General features: G+C 46.8%; 1 protein-coding gene across 1 annotated transcript in view; it reads left to right on the forward strand.

Moving 5' to 3' along the window:
• LOC142765967 (uncharacterized) overlaps window positions 1-19,362 on the forward strand; it is a 150,379-nt gene that overhangs the window by 45,873 nt on the left and 85,144 nt on the right. The window contains exon 6 of the mRNA XM_075867775.1: window positions 18,439-18,486. Within this exon, the coding sequence (XP_075723890.1) occupies window positions 18,439-18,486 (48 nt within the window). The remainder of the gene's footprint in view (window positions 1-18,438; window positions 18,487-19,362) is intronic.

Below are 19,362 nucleotides of genomic sequence, written 5' to 3' on the forward strand. Positions count from 1 at the left end.
TTGTATTGAGTGTTCTATTGTGAATATGACGCGCCATGAGCGACGGACTATGTTACAGTCTTTAAGTGTGTGGTGACTGATCGCACTCGTTTATGTGGTTTTGAATATTATGAGATAATAATGTTAAAGTTGGGGCAGTGTCACAAACAAGTACTCTAAAAGGGCGCGTCGCCGAATTCTCGCTACCAAACGTTTGAGAGGCGCCTCAAGGTCAATGATAAAAAGAAAACAAAGCATCCAAAGACTCCCCGGGTACGCGTCTCTCCCCTTCGGACGCGTCATTCAGCCCATCAACCTTCTTACATCGGCAGCTGAGCAAGCCCTTGAAGGTTCTCGAGGGAAAGGGGCGTGGTGATACAGAGTTGCGTCATATGTCGCGGACGGATCTCGAACCGTCTCGCTCTTTCCCCAGCCTCGGCCGCGCGTCGCGCCAATGGAAACGATGAGCATTTTCCGGAACCTAGCGCGAAGGCTATTTAATGAAGTAGCAGAGATGGCAGATCAGGAGAAGAAGGAATTCTGCGCCAGTGTGCGCAGGGTGTTTCGCCTTGTCGGCGAAGCCTTTTGTTCTCATTGACAAAGGAGAAGGAATGTTGCGCCAGTGTGCGTATTGATGTTCCGCCTTGTCGGCAAAGCTTTTTGTCCTCAGTGACAAAGGAGAAAAAGGAATTTCACGCCTTAGTGCCTAGGGTATTGCGCCGTGTCTGTCGGCGAAGGTTTTGTCCTTAGTGACAAATCAGGAGAATAAGAAAGTTCGCGCCCATGTCCGTAGGCAGAAGGTGAAAGTTTTGCGCAAGTGTGCGTAGGGTCTTTCCGCCATGTGGGCGAAGCCTTTTGTCCTCAGTGACAAAGGAGGAGAAGAAGAGGATTTCCACCTGAGGCTGAAGACTCATGCTACAGGCAGGAGTGTGTGTCTACCGCCAGTGAGCGAAGACGCGTGGCAACAGCTGTGCGTAGGAAGCCGACGTGTTACGGGCGGAAACGTTTGGTGCTTGGAGAGCCGCCAATTGAGGACGCGAGGTTTCCTGGAAGAGAAACTTCGGGGGCAGCGAAACGACAACAGCGCTGGACTTTGCGTGGTTGATTCTTGAAAGAGTATCATTCAGACTTTTGTTCCAAGGACTTTGGACTGAATAACTTTTCGAACTCTTTAGTCTTTAAGTGTCTTGGTTGTTCGATGCATGCGACTTCATTGTAGTGCGTATTGTTAATTGTGTCCGTTGTTTCGAGTGTGGCTGATTGTACTGTGTAGTACGTTGTTTGATTGGTGACATATCGTATTCAAGTATTGTCGAGTCTGCATATTTTTGTATTGATTTGATCTGCCATAATTGAGAATATATCATTGTTTTGTTTATCAACTCTCGGCTCTGACTTGTTCTTTGGGCCACAGCCGGCGTCCGCTGGCGCGCCCAAGAGGACCAATTCCAATTTGTCCACGCTTTCGTGGCGCAGTTTGGGGTGCTGATACTTAGGTTCTTTGAATTAGCCCGGCGATCGTCTTCCTAATTAACAGGACCTGTGACAGTCTCGAGGGTGCTCTACTTGTTGGCTATGAATGGACTTTTCTGCGTCTTTTGTTCTGGCATAAGCTCTAGCAGGGTGTGCTTCGTCTGTGTTTGCACAACGTCATACTTTTCCGCTGAAATAGTTTTCTTGACAAGTATAGCAAGGCATGTGGTTTGTGCAGAGGTCTTGTATCGTTGCACATCGACGTCCTGGATGTTTGTTTCCTGGAGTGCGATAATGTGGGGTTGATTAAACTAGATGAATTTCGCTAGGCTCTTATGCCATGGACAGTGCAATCTACAGTTACATTGTCATATGCGTAAAGTTGATTGCTGGTTTTTTAACTCATGGAAGTAGCTCGCTATCTTGATTGATTCGACGTCACGCCGGCGATCGCGAGTGGGTGAGACCAAGCGAGAGGCGCTGTGGCCGTTCCCCGCGCCTTCATCTGATTCAGTTCGCGTGGGTTGCTGAAGGTGTCGAGGTATGCCAGGGTGACAATAAGTTTCTTCGCGTGGGCATTAAAACTGTTGCATTGTGCAGCGATCCCCTCAACCTTAGCATTAATCGTGGAACTTTTGTGTTCGAAGGTTGCGTCCGTTTTTTTTTAGATTGCTGACTGGACAATCTTTTCTATCGCGTCATGAATGTTAGTCACAAAAGCTTCTTGCAATTTTGTGCGTTTGGTATCCACAACAGCTTGGACGTCCGTCTTAGCAATCTTGCCCTGCTGCAAGCTTGTGTATTCCACCACTAGGAATTTTCGTTCCGCATATTCAGAAATTTTTGCTTCTCCTGGAATTTTTCAAGAAGTTTGTCTAGGAGCTCTTGTTGTCTTTCCTCACTCTGAATCAGCTTGTCAATAAGGCTTTGCTGGTTCTGCAATTTGCTGTGCTAATTCTGGAGCTTCGTCTGCTGGTTTTACAATCTTCGAGGGCTTGTAGGCATGAGGTTTCCGGTGATGTAGAGGTCGAACTGCCGCTACCACTGGAGTCACTTAACACAGCGGCGTCACTCGTTCATTTACCTGATGGCGAGCGCGTGCGAAAATGGGAGCGTGAAGTATGTGGCAAGATAGAGTTGAATTTGCTGCGCCAGGGAAGGCTGGTTCTGCTCCTACTGATTGATATAGCTGCAGAGGTGCTAAGCTCTGGGAACTCTTCTCCAATGGAGCTCTAGTGGTTGTTTGTTTTCTGTATCAAGTTAAGGCGCTGTTGTCCTATAATATAGGGGGTTGTAGTCAGTTTTAGTCTGCTATTGCACACTTCACATGCAGTTTCGTGCCCTTCTCTGCAAAAATTGCACAGTATTTTTACTCATCTCGCCGCATTTGTCCGGCGTTGCTACATTTGGTGCAGAAATCTGATATAGGCCTCGGACAGATATCTTGACGATGTATGGTGTTTCCACAGGCTCGGCAGTATTGAACTGACTTGCGAAAGGGCCTGCATTGGAAGTAAACGCTGAAAGGGCCTGCATCGGAAGTAAACGCTGTGGAAGGATACGTAGAAGAAAACATGCGGTCGTCCGAAGAAAATAGGTGCCACGGACGATTTACCCAGCATTCGGGCGTGAAGAAATATGTATCTTGCCGGCGCGCGGATTCTATCCATGAGATCTGCAGTGCTTGATCAAAGCATTAAGCCGTTGATGACGCCTCTGCAAGCATCGTCCGGAGTGCGTATGTTGACACTCGCATTGTAGAAATTGCCTCCAAGCTGTATGTTCTTCATGCTTGCTAGCTTCTTTGCGTCTTTATTGGTGGCGGAGCTGGCGATAATTGAGTTTGCTGTTTTCTGGGCTTGTACGCGCAACTAGTTGGCAAGGTAATGCTGCATTAGTTACTTCACTCATCCGATGAAATGCGTAACAGCGGAAATGTTCTATTTGGCAAAGTAGAGACCTGCTTGCGGGCGGTAAGTCATCTTAAAGTGGGTGAGTCGCAGATGTGCCCCCTCGGGCCTGCGTTGTTGATGCGATGGTGATGACTTCAGCGTCTAGTCTGTGATAGGTGGCTGCCCTTTGGGTTGGTAAGCCGGTGTACTTGGAATGGCGGCAGCCTTCTTGTCTTTCTTATTCGCGTGATCCAAGCGCTTTTCCTTTCACTTGTTCTGCCATTGTCAGCGCTATAGGTCCACAAATTTTCTGTTGTTTCGTTTGCCACGACTGGTTCAGTTTGTATTGCAATTTCTGAATGTTGCTGAATTCCTTGCATTTCGCTTGCTGCGGCTGCGTCTCGGTTCATTCTAAGAGCTCTTTGCTGCGGCAAGCGCGAGCGCTCGTGCCATGCCGTCAGGTACACCTCAGCGCTTGGTGCACGCGCCGCTCAGACTTTCTCAGGAAGGAGTTTGGCGTTAGGCTTAATAAACTGGACGTGCGCTTGTCGCGAATTAGGTCCTATAATTTGAGAAAGGATGCACTCATCCTTAATGGGCGAGTGTCTGCCAATTCCTCGTGCCTTGGCTGTTGAGGCAGTGAAACTCTTGGGTTCGTCACTGGCCTTGTTCCGGGCTGAAAAGCCCGAAAAGCAGATGCCCATGTTCGACGCATCTCATCTATATGACCCTGTAGCGGTTGAATCCGAGTAAACATTCCTTGGACTTCACCGTCCTCATCCGTAAATATTCGTCATCAGTCTTCACGTCGTTCCTTTTTGTTATCAGTGCGATCTTGCTGTTGCTGGAATAAAGCACCAGCTGAACCGTGGTATTTTATTTGGTGGAAGGTGCTTCCCGATCTCTTCGACCTCTCTCTATCTAAAGCCAGCTCCTGGAGCTCCGTTCGGGACGCCGCTTACTCCAGCAGAGCACCATGTCACAAGAGCAAGTGCAACCGAACCAGCCCGTGGCCCAACTACCCGCTGCCAACCCCAGCCCGGTCAACAACTCCCCTCGGGAGCCTCCAATCTTCTCCCTTCTGCCTGGTGAAGATGTCGAAGACTGGCTCAAAAACCATGACCACGTAGGTGTTTACAACTGGAACGAGACATCGAAATTAGCACGCGTTCTGTTTTACGTCTCTCAGGTGACCAAGACGTGGTTCCTAAATATGGGGACCGACTTCCGCGATTGGTCTTCATTAAAAGACCAGCTCCGACGTTTTTTTGGCACATCGACTATTCATTCAGAAGTTGCTCGGAACAAACTGGCAAAACGCGTTTAACATTGCGGTACGTCCTACACTTCTTATAGTGAGGATGTCCTTGCATTTTGCCGCCACGTTGACGACATCATGCCAAAAGCTGATCATGTCCGACAGCTTCTGAAGGGTATTGAACCTACCGCTTTCAACGCCCTCGCCGCACACAACCCTTAGACGGCTTCTGACGTCGGCTCTGTTTGCTAGTGGCTTGATACTTTGCAGTCATTCAGCCAGCAACCCGACTTCTCTGAGAACTCCCTGGCAACAGTATCGAGCTCCGATTCATCAATGGAGCCATAGTTCCTAAAGAATCGCAAGCCTACACCCCTTATAAAAACGTTCCTCTTAACCCTCCTCAAGCGATATTTGGGGCATTAATAAGGAAGAGTTGTCAGGCTTTCAAAGCACCCACTATGCTTCATCTAGCCCACAAACCGCTTCGTACGCACAGATCTCTTCAATGCAACCCTCGCCATCTCGTGTCCCACAACATGTGCCTGATAATGATTATCTCGCACATCAAGTTCCTCGTCCACCGAACTTTACCTACTATTCTTCTTGACCGTGCCCCACGAGCTATTTGCTACTACTCTTGAATACGAGGACACATTTCGCCATTCCTCCGACTCCGGCAGCAAGATTGAAGTCGTGGTTATGCCGCTTTCTAACGTAATGAAACATGTGTTTATGCCACTTTTGAACATGATGAAACATCTGCTTGAGTATACTACCATTATGCCTACAGTCCTTCCAACCAGAGATCTCCGTTTCCTGTGCACATTTCCAACACGACCAAAGATACACATGGCTCCCGACCACACTCCCCTACGCCACTCCGATGCTCTGTTCACCACTTCGGCCTGTGTGTCAACTGTCTGCCCAGTGATCGGAAAATGAATAGTGAAGTGTTTGGAGGAAAAACTGCATCGCGGCGGAGTTACCCAAAGTACTCCTGAACGACCGTCCAACATGTTATTGGTGACTGTGCAAGGTGTACGGGTGTTGGCTTTGTTGGACACGAGAGCAACTATTTCAGGTATGCATGCCGACTTGTGCTCTCAATTGCGCAAAGTGACGACGCCCTACCTGAGATGACCATTGATTGGGGTCATTGGAGTAATAATTAGATCGTTGGCCCAGTGTGCAGTGCATGTCTTCATTGACAGTATTCGTCATCACCTCACTTTCGCTGTCTTAATTTCGTGCTCATGAACTAATTTTAAGTTGGGACTTTCTCTGATCAGCATCTCCATTATTTCGTGCTGTCAACGTGCAGTCCAGATGGCCGAGACCGGTCACTAAAGCGAACGCATCAACGAGAAACCACTGCGTTTTTTCACAGCTTCCGATTGCATACTCCTCCCGGGTCAGGAGCAACTATCACCCTCACTGCTTTGATTATTGCCAATGGTGACATCTTTATCACCCGTTGCAGCCATTGTCTAGCTCGCGGCGTTGTACTCCTTTCCTGCTTGGTGTGGTTCAGAAACAGTTCTGCGATAATCTTTTGCCAGACACCTACCCCGGAGCCTGTTCTCCTACCCCAAAGTTCTCCAGTGTCGTGTTATGTGGATGCCTGTCACGGATTACAAGAAAAAAAACGAAAAAGATGCACGACACGCAAATAAAAAAACAATTTATAAAAAGAAGGATGCACCCGAGCACAAGAGATTGGACGAGCGCTTACACGGGAGAAGCTTGGCGTGGACGACAGAGAAAATGGAAGATGTTCGAGGCAGCCTGGGTCCTGCCCCAGGACTGCAAGGCGTCAGAAGCCGCCCGATTTCACCTCGGCGAGCTATTGTCTTCGTGGCTTCAGTGGTCCAGCTGCCACGTGGAGCAGAGAATGGCCGGGACTGATCAGCGTCACGCCGCCAACATTCAGTGAACCCGGGCTTGTGAACAGCTGTCTGGCAGGTCAACGGCGCACAAGCCAGAAGGGCCTGGGACATGACTGGATTAGCTGTCGGGATTAGTTCGACCACTGATGAGAGCGACAACGCGACACTTCGAAGCGTTTGCGGCGGGTCTTTGCAGTTCAGCAGGAACAAACTAGCATGAACGCACGCGGTGAGGTATGCTTTGGTGTTGGCGCGACTGATAATTGTCGTAAGCTCCCGACACCCTACATCCCGTTCGTCTGAGAGCCGGTAACCAATAAATGTGAATTTAGGGACGCACCTAGGACGTGGCCTTGAAGGGACGGGCTAATTGTTGTGTTTTGGGACACCGAATCGGTTATAGATATTGTTAGTGTTCTGTGTGTACTCTATGTGTTTGAGCGTAAAATTCAAGATGTTTTTGTGTCACACCCCGTGTCCCCTTTATGTGTTCACCCCCCTTGACCTAAACAAACTGAGCCGGGCGACATCAAGACGCGACAAAATGACGAGCCTGCTCAGGATCCATTATTTTTGTCACGTGCCCTGCACTATCTTAAGCACCGGGATTGACCCTTGAACGGTTGCAAACGGCTGGAGTGATAGAACGCGTTTGTCACTACTAACTGCTTTTCGTTATATTTTCCACGATTCCTGGGACGCTCTCTGCGTCCCGCCTTGTGACGATGGCAGCGGCAGCTTCTACAGGCCCACGTGGTCAAATGTCAGCGCCCTAAAGCTCTTCTGTGGCTCAAGGCTCATGGTCCATCACCAGCGACGGCTCAAGAGATGCTCCTGCTCTCGTGCCCATGGACGAAGAACGAACTGCTGGCCCGTCTGGCTACAGCTCAACATTTGTATGCTCCGCAAGGAAACGAGGCTCTTGGTGCAGCTTCAGTAAAGACACGGACATCTACTCAGTCGGCGGTGACGCCTCATCAGATGGCAGCTTCGTGTCTGTGATGAGCCGCAAGGCCAAAAGGAGGCTCATCAAGACGTCATCACCAGCAAGCACGTCAACCGTGAAGGCAAGGAGTGAACGCTGGCCGCATACCATTCTCTTCATGCCCGTTGATCCTTCCGCCAGCCTTCGAAAATTGAACAGGCAAGCCATTTCCAATGTTCTTGAGGGAATAGCACAGAATGAAATCAAAGAGGTCCGGCTAAACACAAGTAAGAACGTTTTAGCTGTTGACACAACACATGCAGACACGCTGGAGAAGCTTCGAATGATGACAGAGTTTGGAGATGTCAAAGTACGAGCGGTCGTACCGATGACTGGGATTTGCACTGCACGTGTCATTTACGACATTGACTTGGCAATCCCAACACGGATCTACCCATTCTGATAAAACCGGCGTACGAAGGAGTGGTCATTAAGCATATAAGCCGCCTCGGGAACAGCCGCTGCGTTAAGATAGTCTTTGAGGGCGACTCAATTCCTACGCACGTCAAGGTGGGACATTTCCGGCATGTGGTACGGCATTTTGTCCCAAAGCCGCTTCAGTGCCACAAATGTTTCAAGGTCGGTCATGTCAAGGGCGTCTGTGCGAACTCTATCGTATGCCCCCGGTGCGCGGAGGCGCACACGGTAGACACCTGTTGTGCAACAACTTATAGGTGCAGCAATTGTCGAGGTACGCATGAGGCCACGTCTAAGGAATGCCCAAGACTCAAGAAAAAAATGGGTATCCTGAAAGAAATGGTCAGGGATAACTCCACCCATAGAGAAGCTTCACAAAAAATCCGGCGTCGACGTCGCCACCGACGGAAGCACTCCAGTCATGGTGATATTCATGCACCACTTCGGTCTACACAACCATCAACATCCAGTAGAAAGCCAGAGAGTGCAAGAATACCTCCACCGGCGAAGCCTCTCTCCCCTGAAGACTGGCCGGTGCTTGCGAACGCACGGCCTTCCGAGCAGCCTTCCCGCTCTCTGCTCCAAGTGAAAGCCAATGCTGCTGATGACGAGGCTCCAACAGCAGATCGTCAAATTATTCCTATGCTGCGATCCATTGTGAGTGTCATCAGAAGTCTTCTGACAAGCATCGATACGCCAACTGCTAGGAGCGGCCTACAGGTGCTGGACGCGTTGAGTCCGGTCCTTGCAAGCCTCCAGTAAAGCCATGACCGACAATCACAAGTCGTTCCGTCAAGGAGGTCAGAGAAGCGTCGATTTTTCAGTGAAACGCAAGAGGTCTGAGATCTCGCATATCTGATTTTCGCTAGTTTGTTCATCTGTACCGATTTCCTATTATGATTGTATGTGAACCAAAATTATTGCACCCAATTAGATTATCCGGCTACGAGTCATTTTTCTCTTTAAGTGACATCGAAAGTAGCAAGGTTGTTGTATTTATTCGCCGGGAGCTTACTTACGTCGTCCAGCCAGTGCAACCTCACGACGGCAATCAGTATAAGTGCTTGTCTGTTAAAAAAAAGGAAAGGTGACATTCGCACTTCTAGGCGTGTATATATCCCCATCAAGTCATTTCGACGCCAACAAACTAGATGGCATATTTAGGGCACATCCGGGTCCGTGAGTTATCACCGGGGATTTCAATGCACATCATCCCATCCGGGGAAGCTCCAGGCTTAATTCTACGGGACGACGTCTAGCATCATTGGTTTCCAGCCATGGTCTCGTCCTTCTGAATGACGCCACTCCTACGTTTTTACGAGGCACTACATATAGCAGCTGCCTTGATTTGTCCTTTGTTTCACGCCGATTCGCTACACGGGTAAAGTGGTTTTTCGACATTGAAACACACGAAAGCGATCATATTCCCACTTACCGGAAGATTAAAGGTATTTCGAACACGTACTCTTCTACCACAATACAAAGAATAGATTGCAGTGTGTTCAAAACTCAACTTGAGGATGCTTGTGAAGAAGGCCTGTCCAATGGTCTTCAGCAAGCTAATAAGGAAGCTGCACATGCGACTATGCGCGCAATAATATGCTCTTCAAAGTACTCTGAATATGACCTCGAGCTGGAGCGACTTCGTGCGATATGCCGTCGTCCCTTAAGACGATACCGACGCACCAGTTCCACAGACGATCTATGGACAGCCCGGCACATCCAAAAGAAGATACAATGGCGCCTTGACAAATTAGACACCCAACGATGGAGGAAGTTTTGTGCGTTGCTAGATCCTCATAAAGCACTGTCTCAGATATGGAGGATTGTGCGAAGCCTGTTCCAGAGCAGCGTTTTCCCTTCAAAGCCCTTGCACTTTTTCATTGCCGGCATGAAATTGAGGTAGCAGAAGATTTCTGCGCTATGACTGTGGGCCAGACAGCGTACACAAGCCTACATACAGTGAATCATATCCCTCACTCACGGGACCCACGCATGGATCTACCGTTTACATCACAGGAGCTCGATGTGGCGCTCGTCTCATGTAATAAGTCGTCGTCAACTGGCCCGGATGACATCTCATACAAGATGGTGTGCAACCTTGGTAAACGGGCACAAGAAGCACTCCTTAACATCTTCAACAATTCCTGGCAAGCTGGCGTCGTTCCGCAAGATTGGAAGATTAGCCGCTTGGTACCGATCCTTGCCTGGCAAATCTCCCCTGGACATTACCTCTTACCGACCGATCGCACTCTCAAGTTGCGTAGGAAAGGTAAAGGAGAGAATGATCTTGGCCAGGCTTGAATGGTACCTGGAATACTATGAGATATATCCGAACGCCAAAGCTGGTTTTCGCCGTCACCGATGTTCGATCGACATTGTTATAGATCTCGTCACATATGTCCAGCAACAAAAGGCAGGTAAACGACTATCTGCAGCCATGTTCCTTGACGTAAAAGGAGCATACGACAACGTTCTACATGACGCCATCCTCGAAGCCATTGAGTCAGTGGGCCTAGGCGGGCAACTGAATTATTGGACACGCAGTTATTTACAAGGGCGGACCTTGTTTGTGAACACTGCAAGTGGTCCAACTTCCCAACACCCAACGCATCGTGGAGTCCCGCAAGGTGGCGTCTTGAGTCCAACCCTCTTCAACCTCGTTCTCATTAGTCTTGTAGAACGACTACCAAGTGTGGTCAAGTTATCCATGTACGCTGACGACATCTTCGTCTGGACATCTGGCGTGACAAGACCTCAGGTAAGCGCAAGACTTCACAAAGCTGTGACATTGGTATCAGTGTACCTCAAGGACCAGGGTCTGAAAATTTCGCCAGCTAAATCTGCATTGATTGCTTTTAGTCGAAAGCCAATGAGACCATACGCTATATCAATCGATAGCCAAGTCATACTATATGTCAGGACGCACAGATTTCTAGGCGTATTCATTGATAGAGACCTCTGCTGGGGCCCACATGTGGCCCACTTGAAGAAGAGGCTGACAGAAATTGCTAACTTATTCAAGTATCTCGGAGGAAAAACCTGGGGGACTTTAGTACATGCAATGATGCAATTCTACAAGACGCTTTTTCTTGGCTATTTGCGCTACAGTTTGCCTGTGTTGACCAACACCTGTAGAACGAATATTCGGACTCTCGAAAGCATCCAGGCCATGGCTCTGCGAGTTTGTCTGGGGCTACCGCGATGTACATCAACAGCTGAGACAATCGAGATCGCTAATGACTACCCGCTAAAGACGCATATCATGATGGAAGTGCTCAGAGCACACGTGAGGCATCTTACTCGTGCCCCTGCCCATCATCTAGCTTCACTGCCAGAAGCCCGACCTCGTGCCTCATTTTGCCAGACAGTCTTGTCATATCGCACACGCATTCCTACAGGATATACAACTCTATCGAGGATTTCAACTCCCCCATGGAGTATGACCTATGCACATGTTGAACTCACGGTTCCAGGCATAGGGTCAAAAGCCCGGCTCTCGTCTCCAGCGCTAAAGCAGCTTTCTCTTCTCTTGGTATATGAGAAATACAGTGAGCATACTCATCTATATACTGACGCTTCAACTAAAGTGGATGGGTCTGCAGGGTCGGTGATCTTTCCTGCAACAGCGACAACGGTGAATTTTCGTTTATCCCACCAGACATCATCGACAGCTGCGGAACGTGCTGCTTTACGTAGCGCAATTCAAGTCATTAAACACCAAGAAGCCAAGAAATGGAGCGTGTTCACGGACTCTAAGGCAGCACTACAGTGTTTGATATTCGCCTTACGCCGGGGACCTCATGAACAACTCGTGCTGGAAATTAGAGAGCTGCTTCACCACCTCTTCGAGGAAGGACACAGAATCACGTTTCAGTGGCTTCCAAGTCACTGCGGCATATTGGGCAACGAACATGCCGATGCAGCTGCCCGATCAGCACACGAAGATGGTGAAGAAAAATCTATACCAATTTCGAGGACTGATGCTGCAATGACCATCCGAAAAATCGCTAATGCAGAATTAAAATCCCTGTGGAACACCGAGTGCTTACGGCACACGCGACTGCATAGACTGGACACGTCTCGTCGACTCCGGCCTCCGTCTGGACTCTCCCGACTCGAGACAACGGTGCTTTGCCGACTATGGCTTGGTGTCGCCTTCACCAAAGCTTTCGCCTTCCGAATCGGCATGGAAGACAGTGCTGCTTGCGGTCATTGTGGCAGCGATGAAACTATAGAGCACGTTCTCTATCACAGCTTTCGCTACAGCGTGCAAAGACGGCAACTAGCTGCTGCGTTAGCTCGCCTTGACGACAGACCTTTGTCTGAACAATCAGTGCTGGAAAGACGACATGATTTGTGTGCTCCCAGAAAATCAGTGAAGGCCTTACTGAACTTTTTGCGTGGCAGCGGCCTATTGTATAGACTGTAGCACCCCAGCCTCCCCCCCCCCTTTTTTTTCGCGCGCGTCTATTTCCCTCTTCGCTTTCTTTCCAATCTTTCTTCCCCATTCCCCCTTCCCCTAGTGCAGGGTAGCAAACCGGATGCTCCATTTCTGGTTCACCTCCCTGCCTTTCCCTCATTTTATTCTCTCTCTCTCTCTGCAAACGGCTGGAAATGCCGCGGGTTTATCTACGCCAGCCCTCATTGAGCTTTACCACCAGAAGCAAAAGAGATTAAAAGAAGACGTGCTATAACACGGGAGTCTGCAAAAAGGCAGGTGGAGAAAGCTAAAACAGATGATGGGCATAATTTTAAGCGTGTAATGATGGAAAAGGAGATCCTAGAGAAGAAATTGCAGTTACTTGCTTCTAACAGCAGTGTAAAAGCCAGAGAACAAGACTTTGTACAGGAGAGAAGTAAAAAAAAACGCAGCTTGAATTTCAGACTCACGACAAAAAAAGCAGCTAAAACTAGAAGAAGGCAGCTTGCAGCAGCAAAATATGATGGCAAAAGCTAAAATTATAAAGTGTGACAACAAGGTGCCCAAGCCCAACGCATGTGTGCATTCCACAAGCGGTCTTTGTGAGACGGAGCTCCTATCGCTTTGTAAGCTTAAGCTTGAACCTTGTCACTGCTTCACTTTGGAGCCCGGTTCCCAAATAGAGAATTACATGAGATGGCAAGAGGAAGATTGCTCTTTGGGTAATTAAGAGCCTGGTGCTTTCGTTGTGGCACTTCAGGTTGTCGAGCAACCTTCGTTTAAAAGTATTCGTATGTTTAAATGTGGAGAGACAAGTAATAGCATTCTTGAACATAGAGGCGTGGTTTGGACACTCATGTCTAAGTGCGCAGGGAGACAACACCTCGTGTTTGACTGTAACCTTTGTGGCATAGTGGCTAAAAATTTGGTTAAGCGTCCTGATTATCTCAAGCGGTGTTTTAGACACTCGTATAACCGAACACGTTTCTATGCGTCTTCCTTGCACCTGCCTCATCAGCGAGCGACAACTTTCTTTCGGAGGATGTGAAACGCTGTAACTTGAGCGTTAGCGTTCAGGTCAATGGCCGGTGGCTGTATCTGTATTCCCGACTTCCAGCAATGAAATAAATTAGTTCGTAAATATTCTAGGAGGTTGTCAAATTAAGCCTTAAATGTTTTGCGATGTGTTGTAAAGAGTTATTGGACGTTTTTCTTTATTGTGCAGTTGAAAATTTATTCTTCAGACTGATCATGTTAACTGAGTGTACTTGAGCTGAACTGGGTAATGACATGCCTAACACAGCAATAGACTGGTATTTTTTTTAATATTTAGGTGGTTGTGTACGACAGTGTGTAAGAGGTATAATAAACACAGTGAAGTGTTCGAGACATCCATTGAAGTGTCGATGACGTGCAGTGAAGTGTGGTGTAGGAGAAAAAATGTTATGTAGGGCAAGGAAGTGCGATGATACAGTGAAGCTTTTGTGCCGTGGAACGCAGTGAAAAGATGTATCGTGTACTGGCCTTCAAAAATGAAGTTTTTGAAACCAAAAACTCCAAAATGGGGAGTCATTGTCATGGATGACAGGAAAAAAAATAAAGAAGAAAGATGCAGGGAACGCAAATGAAAAAAACAATCAGAGAAAAAAGAAGGGTGCGCCCGTGCACAAGAAATTTGACGAGCGTGCGCACAGGAGAAGCTTGGCATGGAAGACGGACAAGACGGCAAATTTTCGAGGCAGTTTGGGTCCTGCCCCGGGACTGCAACGCGTCGGAAGCCACCCGAGTTTGTACCTCGGCGAGCTACCGTCTTCGTGGCTCTGGTCGTCCAGCTGGCGGGCGGTGCAGAGAACGGCTGCGACCGCTTAGCGTCACGCCGCCGGCATTCAGCGTACCCGGGCTTATAGACACCCGTCTGCCACGTCAACGGTGCATGGACCAGAGGGGCCTTGGACGTGTCTGGAGCAGCTGTCGGTTCTAGTTTGACAACTGCATGAAAACGACGTTCTCACACTTCGGATCGTTTGCGGCGGCCCTTTCCAGTTCAACAGGAACAACTAGCACGGACGCACGCGGTGGAGCTACGCTCGGGTGTCGGAATGACTGATATTCGTCGTAAGCTCCCAACACCCTACATCCTGTTCGTCCGAGAGACGTTTATCACTGAATGTGAATATAGGGACGCCCCTAGGACTTGGCCCTAGAGGGACGTGCTAACTGTTGTGTTTTCGGAGACTGAATTGGTAATAAATAGTGTTAGTCTTCTGTGTGGTCTTGGTGTTTGAGCGTGTGAAGAAAGATGTTTTTTGTGCCACATCCTTTGTCCCATCCATGTGTTCATTCCGCTTGACTCAAATTGAGCCGAGCGATTTCATAACGACGACAATACCCAACCGGTATCTTTCACCTTTCTTGACGCCTTGCCACCTCCGACGCAACAGGGAGAGCCTGTTACTTCCTCCTTCTTTGCTGCCGGGATAACTCCTGACCTTTTTGTTTCTCAATGGGAGGCGTTGATAAGTTTGCTAACGAAATACCAGGTCTCCTTCGACGCCAATGCTTCGGCACTTGGACAGACAGAGTTGCGCATCATCACATCAACAATGAAGGTCAGACTGTTGTACGCCGTCGTTCCTACCGAGTCTCCTTGGTCTAACGCAAAATCCTCGAGGAGAACGTGACCGATGTGCTAAAAAAACAATCATGCGACCATCTGCCAGCTCTTGGTAATCACCCATTGTGTTAGTAAAAAAAATGGTAGATCGGTACAATTTTGTGTTGATTACCGCGCAGTGAACAAGATTGCTCAAACGAATGTATATTTGATGCCCCGTATAAATGATGCACTTGACTAATTGCAAAACGTCCAATACTTCTCCACCATCGACTTCCAGTCCGAATATTGGCGAATTGTAATGGACGAAGCAGACAAAAAAAGACCGCCTTTTATACACAAGGCGGTGTTTACGCGTTTAATGTAATGTCATTCGGCCTATAGAGACGCCGAAGTGGAGGGCTCCGGAAATTTTTACCATCTGGTGTTCTTTAGCGTGAACTGAAATATAAGCACAAGGGCTTGGAGTATTTTTGTCTCCATCAAAACTGCAGTTGTTGCCGCCGAGATTCAATCTCGAGACCGGCGGGTCAGTAGCTGAGTTTCTTAGTCACTGGACCACCTCGGCGAGGCAGTTTTAGTTTGCTAAGAAAGGCATAAAGACAATCAAGAGAGAGGGCAGAAGACAACAAAGAAATGGAGGTAGGGATAAAGAAGTGCCATCATCATTGCTTTATTGTGTCACATACTTCTTTGTACCGGCTTTTTGCGCCCTTCGCTTCAGTTATATCGTCCTTCCCTAGCCACCATATACGCTGTTAACATTTTGGAATGAACACCCACTAGCTCGTTCAAGCGTCAATCTTTTCCAGTTGGGAAAATTCCGGAGCTCAGGGATTCCCCAGTCACAAGGTTAGGATGCTCGATTACGCTAATTCAAAAGACGACCATTGGTCAAATGACCGGTGTTACGGTTGACAAGCAGTTACGACAGGACGTCATTCTGCAGGATCGTTTCGTCTGGGGCATCAAGAACGTAGCAGTTCAGCATTGCCTTTTTATCGAGCACAACCTTACGTTCGCGATTGTGTAAAATATGGAGGTTACAGCTGAAGCAACAGCAAAACAGAAGATATACATAAGTAACTAGGAGCGAGTGGAGACAAAATACAGCCTTGGCTAGTTCAAGCAACTTGCAGAAAAGTAGACACTACGAAACGAAATTCTAGTTGCTATCGCTGCAATGATAAGCACATCTGAATTTGTCCAGAACAAGAATGGTGGCATGCTTCAAGTTCAAAATAAAAAATCGCACACACAGCGAAAGTGTCGTTCAAAAGACGTGGTTAAGAAATTTCAAAGAAGATTTCACACGAGCAGAAGAAAGAATGGGGGAAAATGAGGGCGCCTACAAAATTCCAGAGTTCATTTTTCTTTGCAAAGGCAAAGACGAGGAAAAGAAATGAATGCCACGAGTACAACTTCAAGCACAGGATTTACCCATTGAAATTGATTCAGGAGCGTCGTACTCAATCGTGAGAGAAGGAACTTCTTGATCAATATAATGAAAGCAAAAAGTGATGTGTAGGTTTGGGAATCAGGCACGTTCGTAACGTGGTCAAAAGAGGCACTGCCTGTTGTTGGTAGTGGAATAGTTGCCGTGGAACTTGTGGGCTGGATGGCAAAGCTGGCTTTGTTATTAGTGAAGCGAAGACGCGGCAGTTTGCTTGTGTGGAACTGGTTTAGGCATTTGGGCGTAGGGTGGCATAAAATTCAGCAAACGATTGTTGAAGACTTAATTTAAGGATTGTCTGAGGCATTCCACAGAGCTGTTCTTGGTTGAAGTGCACAACGTGTACATATAGAATTGAAACATGACATCAAATCAACAATCCTCAAAAGTCACCGAGTTCAAGTAGCACTAAAAGACGATATGGCTGAGGCGGTGAACCATTTGATGCCACAGGGCATCTGAAAACTATTCGAGTATTCCAACTACACATCTCCACTCGTATTGATACGGAAAAAATTGACAGTTTGCGTCTTTGCGGCAAACAGGGTAAACAAAGCAGTAAAAAGTAGCGAGAATTCCTCCACCACTGCCACTAAAATATTATTGACTCTCGAGTAGGATAGCATATTTACTGAGCTCTAACTAGCTGAAGCCTATTAAAGCTTATTTTTAGACATATTGTCAGCCGAAATCACCACAGTTAATACTATCATGGAGCAACACAAGTTGAGGCTGCTGCCGTTTGGAATCTCTGTCAAGCCGTGGGTGTTTTATATAGTCATCGACTTGCCGTTGGGAGGTATTGCGATCGTTGAGGCTTGTCTTGATGATTTTCTAATTTTCAGCGTAACGTAGCATAGCACACAGAAAGACTAGAGACTGGGTTCGTGTTTTGACAACTGGAACACTGGAATTCCGACAACTGGAACATCAGCGAGCCGCTGCGTCACCCGTATTTCTTCATTGAACACTACTTGAGCACTTTTTCTCATAAATCAGCGTAACTGCTCTAGTCTTTCCCCTGCCTCTTCGCACCAAATAAAATCTCTTGTCTTTAAAAGTGTGATTAGATCATCGAGCGCGAAGCTGATGGAAATAAAGTGGACTCGCGAACTCCATAAAATCTTCTCAGTTTCGTAGAGGATCATTATGCTTCTTGCAATCAGGGCACCAAGAACCCCGGCTAGTCCCATGGGATTCGTAATCGTATGGCGCTCTTCAAGAGGTCTCATCAGCATTAAATCTATTAGCACACAACGTGAAATTATTTTCTTAAGAATAGGCACGACAGCACTCTAGACGTTGGGTCAGCCGCCTGCAACCGACGGAGCAGTTTGGTGCGGCTCCAAGTAAGCTATCAGAACGTCCCCTCTTTTCTTACTTCCCTTATGAAGGCCATTACGGCATCTTTGACCTGAAATATAGTTTAGCTTGCATCATAGATTTCTTTTTTTTTAATTTGCAACCTTATAGCTTTGCGTATAATAGACAATATGTTAACCCACTTTTGTTGGGCATGTCACTTCACAAATCTTTTTATCTACTTGCCTGCAAAGTCCCCCCCCCCTTCTAAAATGGTGTTACAGCCTGCACTGTGTCGGATTTATGCGATGAAGCCCCACCACCTAAAAATACTGACGACTCCTGAGTAAGCTTTCAGCGGCTTTATATTACCTGTACTATTAATGCTTTTAGCATAGACCGTTCTTAAACGCAAAGCTGGAAGCTTGGTATAGCCTATGTATTTGAAAGTCGCAGGTTTTGTCCTTGTTCGCGGCAAGTTCTCCTTAAGTACACGTTTTTCCTTGATAATAAGGTTGCCGTTACTACTTATAAAACCCCCTATTATTTTCTTGGGATTTATCTCTGCTGGTTTTGATTATAGGTGATTATAAAAAACTGAGTCCTTCAAATTTCCACATCTTCTCCGATCCACAATTGAACATTATAAAATAATTACTACAACTGTGTAAATACCAGAGCTAAATTGATACAATAAAGTTAACGTGCAGATGAGTACTCGAGCTAAAATTTCCGTATCGTATTAATTTTCAGACTCCACCTCAATTATCTCTTACACATTTGCCCGGTAGTCCAAGCAGGGTAAGTGTTTTATGTATTATGGCGAGCGAAATAAAACATGAAGCGAAGCATGGAAGTGTCACTCAGACAAGTCATGCATTTTTACTTATAACATGTGCTGCTTGAGCTTGCATTCATGTGCATTTTGTAACTTGAATTCTCTACCACTAAGCATTCTAACATGGGGAAATCATGTTATTTTTGATGATCGAAAAACATGCCACATGACGCCTACCTTATACAAAGAGAAAAAAAACATACAGGAAAACGATGACATAAGATAACAGGAAACACGAGTTAAGTTTATTGCATATATTTGATATTTACGTCTATAGGCTGTTATGATACAGATTATTTATGGGTAAATATTATTAACAATAACATTGTAGAAAAACATTGTTCAAAGTAGCCTACGACAATGTTTAGAGCAGAAACAGAAGCAAGACGACCGCGCTCGGTATAACTATGTCGTCAAATTTATTGGCACAAGCGAGTAGGAGCAGATGTGCGCGCCTGCTGACCGAAAGTTGCAGACTCGATTTAGGGCACAGCAGTCGAATTAATAAATAAAGCAATGTATACCCGTATACACTGCAATGAGAATGCATGTTCATGTACACCAGAAAACTTGATATTTCCGGAACTCTCCGGTATGGATTGTCCTATGAACAAGCCCGGTTTTTCGCACGTACTATGTCAGTTTCTGCTTCTTCTCCTTCCTGTTAATATTATTATTATAATACAAAATTGTATTATTATTATTATTATTATTATTATTATTATTATTATTATTATTATTATTATTATTATTATTATTATTATTATTATTATTATTATTATTATTATTATTATTATTATTATTATTATTATTATTATTATTATTATTATTCGACTTAG

The sequence above is a fragment of the Rhipicephalus microplus genome, chromosome 6, assembly GCF_043290135.1.
Source record: "Rhipicephalus microplus isolate Deutch F79 chromosome 6, USDA_Rmic, whole genome shotgun sequence".
NCBI lineage: Eukaryota > Metazoa > Arthropoda > Arachnida > Ixodida > Ixodidae > Rhipicephalus > Rhipicephalus microplus.